Here is a 10,957-nt window from a genome sequence, read left to right on the forward strand (position 1 = left end):
AGACTAAGTTCTAGCTTTATATTTTCCTCAATGACAGTGTTCTGACTTTGATAAATTGGTAACACACCTAGTGACATTGTGCATGAGAAATTATTGAAGTATTAGTCAGGGGAATAAAATAAACAGTCCCAGTTTTCAAAATTTAAAAACAATGTGTGTTTGAAAATATTATTAGAAACTGCATTGCTGGATTTTTGTATTTTTTCATTAACACATAATTATTTGGCATGTGATTATATTTATAACTGCATGCTCAGAATAGGATTTATTTGTAAGCTTGTCCAAAATTCATTCAACGCATAAATAAGTCACCAGTCACACTCACCAAAGAAAATTTGACACCCCAGTAGTGTACAAGAGTTTATTTTTCTATTTATAATATCATCTACTTTGGAATTTACTAAATGGTACATAAAATAACATTCAGGACATGTAAGATCCCTGATTGCTTTCCAAATATGTGGGATATTCTTTGAGCATTATTTATTTTTTTACTGTACCAATAAGATCAGAGATCCTTCCAGCCCTCCCATAGCTTTTTAGTTATTCATAAAAGGCCTGAACATTCGTAATACATCTGCCCTCCTCCAGGTTCTTTTCAAACTTTCTCCTCTTTTAGCAGAGCAAGGATCCCTTCCCTCCTGGATGTATAAGGAGTGTGTTTCAGCTGCAGTAGGTGAGCAGGAAACAAGTTCCCACTGGGTGCATACATCTCCTCTCCTTTCTGGCCCATCAGAGAACGAAGGGTCTTGTTTCTGGATAGAATCTTATCATAAAACTCCACACCTCCTTTGGCATAATCACGTGAAAGTCCTGCAGCTCTTCTGTCTGAGTTGTAGTCAATCCATTGGGTGACAGCATCTGAAGTGAGGAAGTAAGACACAGCACCAAGGCCCAGCGCAACAATATTCACAGCGCCACGAAACAGCGCAGGTCCAGCATGGAGTCCAAACACCTGCTTCAGCACGACGCTGTACACCCAAACCCCACCCAGGCAAAATGGTGCAACTGTTGCATTCAGAACAGGTCCTCCAGTCTGCAAGCGGGCAACCTCTCGAGCTACAGCAAACTTCTGTGCCTCAAGGGAAAATGTCAGTGCCTCCTTTAGCGCAGAGCCAGCTTCGCTATCCCACTCTACCATCTTGCCATTGATGAAAATGCTGCGGTTGGTGATGCCACTCGGGTTATTTGATGTGCTATTAAAGTTTGCTGGGATGCCAATCTGGGCCCCGGCAGGGAGCCAAGGGACCCCAGCGCCAACTGGATGGAACCCAAAGGAAGCGAAGGCAGAGAAATTCTTGGTAGCGCTAATACCATAATCCTTCAACACCTATAAATGATAACAATAATGTTTTAATGTGGACTATGTTACTTTTTACACTGCACATTGTCATCCTTCACTTTAAATTCCTGACACTATTGGTATACTCCTACTTCTAATTTGTGGGTGCTGTAATTAATTCAGTTGAAACATCTGCATATTTAACTGTATTCTCTATATTATAGTAAAATTAGCACAAATGTAATCATGTGATACCAGTGCATATTAATGAAAAATATTGCTTCTCATATACAGTTCAAAAAAGACTATCAAACCTTTCTTCGAGGTGGAAAGACAAGAGATGATCAAACTTTTATATGCATACACACTACCTGCTGGAACGTTTCCTCCAGTTTTTCGGACAGTGTGACTGGCTCTCCTTTGTGCCAGGCCTGATACAGCTGACGGTAGGATATATCAGGTAAAACATGGTAACACATGTTGGCTGCAAAGAGCCCACCACAGCTTGCAATGAGCAGAGGAGTCCGGTACTTCTGAAGAAGCACTGTGTACTTAAGGAAGCGAGACGCCATGTCACGTTTTAGTTGTCTCAATTAATAGCTGCTGACTTCAGGAGGAAGCATCTGTGGGAGGGGCAGATGGTAAAATAAAGAGTATACTAGGCCTGTAAGAACAAGAAAAAAAAAAAAAAAAATCAATCCTCGATAGACACATTTGGGCCAAAACTATTCTCTCACTTTTAAAGAGACTACATCGAGGCAGATGGCTGCTCTCCCTGAGCACTGTTCTGCTCAAGGTTTCTGCCTCTTAAAGTTTTTCCTTGCCACTGCAAAGTCCCTGCTCTTGGAAGGATATGTCGGGTCAGGTCTTTAACAACTCCATAAAGGGTTTGGTCCAGACCTGCTCTGTGTAAAGCGCCTTGATGTAACTTTGTTATGGTTTGGTGCTATATAAATGAATTTTATTTGATTTACATAAAGTTTAAGAGCCTTTCTCAAAAACAATTAAGGGATTTCAAAGAAATGCTCTCTCTTTCATCCTGGCCTCTGCTACACTACCGTCATCGCACACCATATTTGGACAGATTCACTTAAAGGAAAGTGAGCCTACATAAAGACATAAACTCGTGTGTTGTGAAATAAACACTAATTGAGGGTTAATTTCACAGGGAAATTTATATAAATAAGAACTGAAAAAAAAAAAGTAGCTTTCTGGGATGTTTGTTTCCATATCATTGCGCAGCTCATATACTGTCTTTTGCAAGTGTGGAAACGTCTATGGAATAACGTCATTTATCCAATGACAAATATAAATACACAATATACAAATATACATTGTTAATTTCTCTTGGAGACCAACATATTATCTATCTATCTACTACGCGGGCGCACGTATGGATATATGGCAACAACAATAATGACAAATATATATAAATGGATATAACATATCTTACTGATGTAAATACACACAGCTCTCTCCTTGGTTTTGACCGAAGTGCTCAAACATTTTTATAAGCCCAGTGACTTCAATCCATAAATATGGTTTTATTAAATTCAAAGCAAAATGCATTCAATGCAAACACATTCTGTATTCTCAACAGCAAAGAAGGTAATCCCTGTATGGTTAACGTCGTTAAAAGAAATACTAAAGGTTGACACGTTAGGCTAACGGGTGGTTTACCCACTTCCACATTTATTCATTTATGACCAAAGGCCATATCCAGCAGCCACGTTAGCTAAGGACCCTAAAATACAGCGATCTCTAATTTCATTTAAAACAAACAAACAAACAAAGAATAAAACCCCTAATAACACACAAGCGGCTTTAAACACTCACATGCTCTGGACATCTTGACAAGGGCAGCAGCGTAACACTGGTTAGGACCACAGACAATCCTGTCAGTAAAGCGAGTTGGCTGCCGTAACGCTGTCGTACGACCCTTTTACGACAGTCTGTGACGAAAGCGTGTTTACGAAAGCGTTACTGTAAAATTGACATTTAAGCCGAATATGCACTGGAGATATTAAAACGTAGATAATAAAATGTAATGAAGCGACTAGTATATCACGTTGTTACAGCACTTTAATTGGAGCTTGAAGCAGTTTTTGAATAATGAGTAAATACAATTTTTTAATTTTTCATATGGTCGAATTGTTGGTTTAAAAAGATGAGAATGCCAGAAAAATACTTGGTTAGGTTGTTTTTCAGCGAACAGAAATTGTTATGTTAACCATGCAAACCTTATGTTGATTTCCACATAATTAATAATCATTAAAACAATAAGTTGAGATGACCACATTTGAATTTTTGTGGAGTAACAATAAATTGCACCTGCCAAGTGCTTGCAAAACCTTATTTTGCTCATTAGTTTTTACAATGAGATGTATGATATATTTAGTTATTTATCATTTTGTTCTGTTTCAATAAAGAGTTACATGTAGAGAGGTGGAAAATGTTTTATTAGACAATTATGGCTTGACAGTGAACATAGATTTCAAGTGTTTCCAGTAATGAATAAAATCAAATCTTAAATACAATTTTAAATACAAAGGCACAGTTTGGCAGAAAAACCAAGAAAGATATATCTATTCAGTGCTCTATCTGAAAATAAATACCAGCAATTAACAGGAAAGAAAAAGCCATTGTCAAAGGTGACAAAGGGCAACATGGTTTTGGTTAATTCTTATTATTTGGTCAGATGAAAAAGTCCCTTGTGTAACATTACTTCCTAAGTCCTGTTTCAATCACACCCTGATAACATGTGAGCATCGAAAGCATTAACATTTCTGCAGTTTCTGGCTTTAACAGCATGAAGGTCATAACAAACAGAGCACTCTTAGCATGATTTTTGGTCATTTTCATCTAACAGTGTTCTTCTCTCCAGCTGAAGGCCTCTCATACCTGTGATACAGTTATAAACAATTCCAGAGGTAAAATCTTCAGAGGAATGGCACTCCAGGTGTTGATGTATGGAAACAGTTTGCTGGTGAATGTGTGTGTGAAGGTGTGTATGACTGTGTTTGTTTCTGGATCAGAGAAGGACAGCTTTCCTCTGTCCCAGTCCAGATGGACTCGGACTCTCTGAGGCCTGTCCTTCAGTGGGAGGATAGAGGCTGGACGTGATGGGCTAAATGCTGTGAATTTACTGTGAGAAAACCTCAGCATCCACAACCCGGACAGCACATTTCCGTCCCTCCATGCATCCTGTGCTATCACACCCAATGCCCACACTTGGTTGTCTCCGACCTCCACGATCCAGCTGTGGCTCCCCGAGCTGAAGCCCTCGGAGCCCAGGACAGAGTGGTGCTGCTCCATCCTCTCTGGTGTGGGAGCCAGAAGCTGCTTTGGTCCACATTTGACACTGTTCAACTGGCTGGACAGGTAGAGCTCTTCATGGCCAGTATTGGGATCCAAGATGACAGGGGTATACGACACTTTCTCTTTCATCTTGCGCCAAACATGAAAGCTGATGTTGGCCAGATGCTTGGCAACATTGATCAGGATCCCCTGGGCCTGCTGCGGGTCATCCGGCAGGGGGCGGTGCGCCTCTTTGACCAGGTTCTTGGCTTTTGACAGGATAGACGCGTCGCTATCAGCCAGTCCTTCCTCTATGGATTTGATGGTGCTTTCCATACTGGTGATCCCCCTTGTCAAGCTTTCGATTCTGTCCACCATGGCCTGTCTTTTAAACCTCTCCTCTTTCTTCAGATTCTCGATCCTTTCGTCCTCCTCCACCTGCAAGAAGGCATGTAGCAGCCTAAACTCCTGCCTGACCTTCATCTCTGTGTCCAAAGACTGATTCTTGATGTCCTCATCCGTTCTCTCCCATTTCGCTTTCAGTTCTTGGAAGAGTTTCACTTTTTCTTTGAGCGGGTTCAGGCAGCCCTTCAGCTTATTTCTCATAACGAGCGCAGCCTCGTTAGCGGGCACGAAGCGGTGGTTCCTGTGCTCGTACGAGTCTCTGCAGACCAGACAGACGGGGGTCTGGTGGTCCAGACAGTAGAGCTTCAGCCTCTCGGTGTGAAGCGGGCACACGGAGCCCGACAGCACCTCCAGCTGGAAAGCCTCGCAGAGGTTCTTCAGCACCAGGTTTCGAGGTGGTTTGGTCCGAGGATTGACGGCTTTGCACACCGGACACTGGCGGGCTCCTTTGGCCTTCCACCACTGCACCACGCAGCCGCCGCAGAAGCTGTGGCTACAGGAGAGCAGGACGGGGTCTTTAAAGGTGTCCTGACACACCGGGCAGGAGAGCTCCGAGGGTGGCACCGACCAGCCCGACGCCATATCAGTTGTGCCTCTTCCTCCTTTGACTGTCGTTGGTTTCGGTTGCAGATGGAGCCTCTTGCGTCTGCGGAGTAGGGCGGAGTGGACGTGGGCCGTTAAAGCGCCTCCTTTAAAGCACGGTGGAAGAAGAAGCAACAAATGCCCCGACCTTCGCCTTTGTCCATTTTTTTTACTCACACCTGTGTCACCCTAACAGAGAAAATCCTAAAATGCGTGGCGTTAAATGATAAAAGATGAAAATATTACTTTGTCTTTGTCTCTCTCACATTTCCTCAAATTCAAGCACGTTGTCTATCTTATATCAACCACAATGATCCAAACTACTTCTTTTGTTTTATATTTACTGTCATACATATATATATACGTGGCTGTGGTTGTGGTGCTTCACTAGTTTCAGTAAATATAAAACAAAAGAAGTCATTTGGATCATTCTGGTTGATATAATATATATATATATATGACGCAACAATCACCATGGCAGGGCATCCATTTGTTTTCATGGTGAGTGCTATAGGGCGTGCCAATCTATTGATACTCTCCACTCTTTATGAGAAGGGAAACTTGACACTCATAAGTGAGCGATAGTGGGTAGGGATCAGTTTGGGATTGGGCCATAGGTGATGATATTGGTTCTTCATCTTCTTCTTCCATATCATTGAGTCTTCACAGGCTATGGTTTTATAGGGTTAGGGGTTAGGATGGAGGGACTAGGTGTAGGTTTTGATGTTAAAAAATGTAGGCGTCCTTCTCTTTTTCTTTTTCTTTTTTTTTTTGATGATTGTACAGGGACCTGCTTAGGTCTGAAGACCCATTAATGACAAAATGTATCCACTCAAGAGATGAATGCTTCCATTAGTATTGTAGAAACAATTTGAGACTGGGGGACTGGTGACCTGTGCAGGGTGTACCCTGCACAGGTCACCCAATGTGAGCTGGGATTGGCTTCAGCATGAATGAATGAATGAATGAATGCCTTTGAGATAATTTCATTCTGTTTCATGTAAAGACAGAACATCACACTCTCTGTCTTTATCCTGCGCAGTCTTAGTCTTCAAACTGCTGAGCTCTTGCATGATGCCAGACTGAAAGCGTCTGTAAAGATACTTCTGGTAACAGTTACATTTCCTTCAATCGAATATAATAATCTAATGTAATAAGCAAAAATTCAACAGATTGGTTTTGTGCAATACCTCTGTCTACTAGTAAAACACTAATCAAAATGAAGGCGATTGTGCACTGAAACACCGACCTCTCCAAACAATGTGTCAGAACACGTCAGGTGAACTTTTACCTGTTGGAGCAACCAGAGCTTGCCTTGCCAGTTGTTCCTGGGCAAAGACATTATTTAATTTCAGGTAGTTTCAAATTTCACATTTGTCAAAAACTGAATTCAGCACTTCAGGATAATGTATAATTCCTGCAATTTTTTATTTATTTACATGCTTGTTATTGTTATTGTTATTGTTGCTTATTGTTATAAACCAAGTGCTTTATTTGCTGGGTTACCCTTCAGTCTCCAAGAAAATATAAAATAAACCACATGTGGTAAATAAATTAGAAAAAATTGTTGCGTCATTTATTCTGTTGTGTGTTAGAGAGGGGGGTGCTCAGAAAGGGACAGGAAAAAAATCAACAAGCTGATTAAGAAAACTAGTTCTGTCCTGGCAAGCCCTCATGAGTCTGTTGAGCAGTCGGACGAGAGGAAAATGTTGCAGAAACTGACATCTATAATTAACAACTTCATACACCCCCTTCATGTGACAATGGCAGTCAGACTTTTTAACAACTGCTGCTGTTCTGGTTGTTGTTTGTTTCTGCTGTCATCACTGCAACTGTAGCACTTTAACCCATTGCACTTTTAACAGTTTTTTATCTTTTTGATTTTCTTTCCTTTTCCTGTTCTACGTTATGCTGCTGTGACAAATGAATTTCCCCTCTGGGATGAATAAAGTCTACCGTACCTTACCTTACCTTAATATATGTGCACAAGAAAAAAATAAAGTTGATAGCTGGCCACAGGACATCAAATAAAGTTATAATGACAATCTGCTTTACAAAATAGTGGCTGGCTGCACACGGCACGGCTAGAAGAGGAAGTGAAAGTTGTGCAGTTACTAAAGACACAAGTGAGAAAACTGTGAGCATCTTGGGCTTTATAATGCGTAGTAGTATGATAACCCCTTGACGATATCTCAAATCATGCTTCTGGAACAGTATAAGACTTTCACAACCAGAGGGCTCCAAAAACCTAACCATCCAAAAAATACAATATGGAAACTTTTATCACATAAAACCTTTAATCTGTAGCAATCAAGACAAAACAAACAATATTTTAGCATTATCCAGTGACAATGAGGATGGCAAAACATGAAGGTATGATCCCAAAGTATAATATGATAGCAGTTATTGCCATACAGATCGACAATATTGAAAAGCATACCACTTTAAGCAGTGTGTGTGTGTATATATATTGTAATCAAATCAGATGGTCTGATCCTGGTGGAAAGAAACAGCTCACTACTGTCACCATGGAAACAGGCAAGAGGCAATGGAAGTGTGCGTGTGTTTGTGTATTTGTGTAATATATGTGTCAGAAAAGGAAACTTCCCTATTCTATTCTGAGCTATAAACCTTCAAAAAGTAAAGAGGTACACATGGGTATTTTGCAGTAGTATGCAGTATTGTTTATTCACAGCATTTATATGCCATAAATATCACTATGCAGAGCTGTGCCATTTTTCTGACGGAGAATCACCAAGTCCTTCAGTAAAGATTTATTCAGGTGGCAGGGTCTGTGAACTAAGTTTGAAAGTGGATATTGGTCTTTGTGAACTCATAAATATATTGCTCTTTGGCATTTGGACTGTATGGCAGTGAGACTGGAGACATGTAACAAATCAAACTTAAATTTAAACAAACCTAATTCTATGCGCCTGTGTGCTCAGGTGTGAGTCTGAAGTTTTTCACAGTATCCTCAGGGCGAAGAAGTCTATTTGTTCAACAATGATGCGCATTGGATGCACAAACACATACTGAACAGATCCTGTGTATCAGTGCTAAAGACTGATAAACAGATGCTAAGATTACTGAAGATTAATGATCCATGACACTGAAGTCTCACATGGTGGATATGAACACACTGACCTTTTGGGAAAATTACCTTTAAAAACAGCATAAGTATGATAGCTATTCCGTTCATTACAGAACAATTCAACATATACTTTCTTAGGTAAGACTGTATCTTGTGCCATTGGCCATGAGTTGCATTCTGTCTGACCCTGGCCTGCAACCACCAGCAGTTCCTGAAGAAAAATGTGGAGTATGTAGGGGACACGGAGAACGTAATTTTCAAATGTTGTGAATGAATAAATCACTAACACAGTCGATCAGTTCACCACCTCTTGATTGCTTCTTGCAAGCTGTCCAAGGCTTAAATCAATAGATCCTTACGTCAAACGAGGCAAGCTTTGGAATGCTTGATAAAGATAACAGGGAAAACAACCACGATTCTACTATGAAACCTTACACAGTCATTCATTCATCTTCTACCGCTTATCCATTTCCAGGTCACGGGGGGTGCTGGAGCCAGTCCCATGTAAGCATGTGGAAAACACAACTCTGCACAGAAAGGGTTCGAACGTGCAACCCTCTCTTTGTGAGGCAGCAGCGCTAACCACTATTCCACCGTGCTGCCACTGATGTTACATTGTCACCAAAATTGAATGTGCTGTAAAGAAGTGGGACGATTGAGTCCCTTCTTTAATTATATAAAATACATTTTTGGGATTTGGTGGGGCAGACGTAATTGATTGTTGATTTGATTGGGGGTACAAACCTTGTACAAACAAGTGGGCTGGCCAAAACTGATACACTCGGACACAATAGGAAAATATAATCTAATAATGTGAAAATTACAAAATTTCAACATGGCAAGGCTCTTGTGAAGATGCTTGTCTGAAACATTTCTTTGGTCCAGACTACATATGGGAATCATCAAGATCAAAATAGCACAATGTAACATTATTATTATTAGTAGTAGTAGTAGCTTTGTTATTATTATTATTATTATTTGGCATAGGCAATACTTTGGTAATACTTTTGAACTGGGGAAAATATGGAAACCTTGTGTCTCTGACTATCACAGCTATTCAATATTAAGGAATAATTGTGGATAGTCACCTGCCTAAGAGGAAAACTTCTGCTGCTTTGGTACTTCCATAGATTGAACAAAAGTAAACAATCATTCTCTTCTTTAGCAGAAATCCTCCTTAGCCTTAACACCATGTGTTGGCTAGAAATGGAACCCTTGCTTCAGTTCACTCCACTTGACACTTGCAGCAATATTGCAATTCCTTGTGTCGATAAATTGTCATTGTGATTCTTTTTAAATAGTCTACGCTTTCTTTTTCAACATTTTACCATCCATCCACACCAATGTATTTTTCTATCAACCAAAAAAGTACAATATGCCTATAATATACATTTTTTTACACCTTGTTGTTCATTTGTATGTTTCTTTAAAAATGCATGACATGTTTGGAAAGAATTATTATGTATGTGTATATGCATGCTTGGTACATTGGGTGCGTGGATAATCAATCGTGATGTAGATATGCCTTAAATGCAATAGATCTTCCTGGAAGTGCTGGGTAGTGAGGCCAGTTCATTTCCCATCACTGTAACACGAGCTATAAAATGTCTAATGCCTGAGTTATTTACAGGGGTAAAGCACATAGCAAACTTCCTCCTCCTAATTTCAATTTAATTACTCACAGCTTTTCTTTTATAATGTTTTTCTCAAACACATATATGGACACATTTGAAACTGTTACTGGTAATGGACTTTATTTCCCAGTCTTATCAGTAAAGTGAATATCAGCAGTGTGCTTGTGTTATTTTCTTGACAAGCACATCTCTGTGGCTTGGAGTTAATATTCAGATTATATCAACACCAACATTTCTGGGAAGTACATCTACAAGCTACTGTGTGTGATAAATAAATCATTCACAAAGCAGGCTCTGCACGAATTAGACCTTTGCTGTCAGTTACACTGTTTCATCATCATCTGATATTTGAAATTTTACTACATTTATTTAACAATCTGGTATGAGATAGTTGGTGAATAGTTATTCATAATGAATAAACAGTGATGCTCTGTTTTGCTTCTGCATAATGCTGTTGATACATGTTCCAGTGCATCCAGCACCCATGTCCTAATCTATTCTCAATAACAAACAGCCCCAGTCCCTCTCCTTACCATTCTCCTCTCAATCATTTTGCACACACACATACATATGCACTCACACCTTTTCCCTTCTCCTGATTGATCAGATCCTTATCTGACTCTTTGACCTCTAGCAAAGCAGACAACATAGCATTTTTCTTGTCTA

General features: G+C 40.0%; 2 protein-coding genes across 3 annotated transcripts; both read right to left on the bottom strand.

Annotated features, from left to right (window-relative positions):
* Nucleotides 1–360: 360 nt before the first annotated feature.
* Nucleotides 361–3,180, bottom strand: tmem177 (transmembrane protein 177). 2 transcript variants are annotated; one of them, XM_029530770.1, is made up of 3 exons: nucleotides 3,119–3,180; nucleotides 1,654–1,946; nucleotides 361–1,330 (listed from the first exon to the last, which is right to left on the bottom strand). In XM_029530770.1, exons 2-3 carry the CDS (start codon nucleotides 1,852–1,854, stop codon nucleotides 599–601), a joined length of 933 nt encoding a protein of 310 aa, XP_029386630.1. In that variant the 5' UTR covers nucleotides 1,855–1,946; nucleotides 3,119–3,180; the 3' UTR covers nucleotides 361–598. The 2 variants fall into 2 exon arrangements, with proteins under 2 accessions (XP_029386630.1, XP_029386631.1); XM_029530771.1 differs by having other exon boundaries at nucleotides 1,654–1,905; nucleotides 3,119–3,170.
* Nucleotides 3,181–3,720: 540 nt separating this feature from the next.
* Nucleotides 3,721–5,585, bottom strand: LOC115061996 (zinc-binding protein A33-like). Its single transcript, XM_029530596.1, has one exon. The coding sequence runs from the start codon at nucleotides 5,564–5,566 to the stop codon at nucleotides 4,178–4,180; it is 1,389 nt and encodes a 462-aa protein (XP_029386456.1). The 5' UTR covers nucleotides 5,567–5,585; the 3' UTR covers nucleotides 3,721–4,177.
* Between the last annotated feature and the right edge of the window lie 5,372 nt (nucleotides 5,586–10,957).

Source organism: Echeneis naucrates, chromosome 21 (assembly GCF_900963305.1).
Source record: "Echeneis naucrates chromosome 21, fEcheNa1.1, whole genome shotgun sequence".
Taxonomy (NCBI): domain Eukaryota; kingdom Metazoa; phylum Chordata; class Actinopteri; order Carangiformes; family Echeneidae; genus Echeneis; species Echeneis naucrates.

What these genes read in the sequence shown, in the direction of transcription:
- LOC115061996 (XM_029530596.1), bottom strand. Translation starts at nt 5,566, where the DNA reads ATGGCGTCGGGCTGGTCGGTGCCACCCTCGGAGCTCTCCTGCCCGGTG.
- tmem177 (XM_029530770.1), bottom strand. Translation starts at nt 1,854, where the DNA reads ATGGCGTCTCGCTTCCTTAAGTACACAGTGCTTCTTCAGAAGTACCGG. An exon ending in TGGAGGAAACGTTCCAGCAG is followed by an intron (nt 1,331 to 1,653) that starts GTAGTGTGTATG and finishes TATCATTTATAG; the next exon opens with GTGTTGAAGGATTATGGTAT.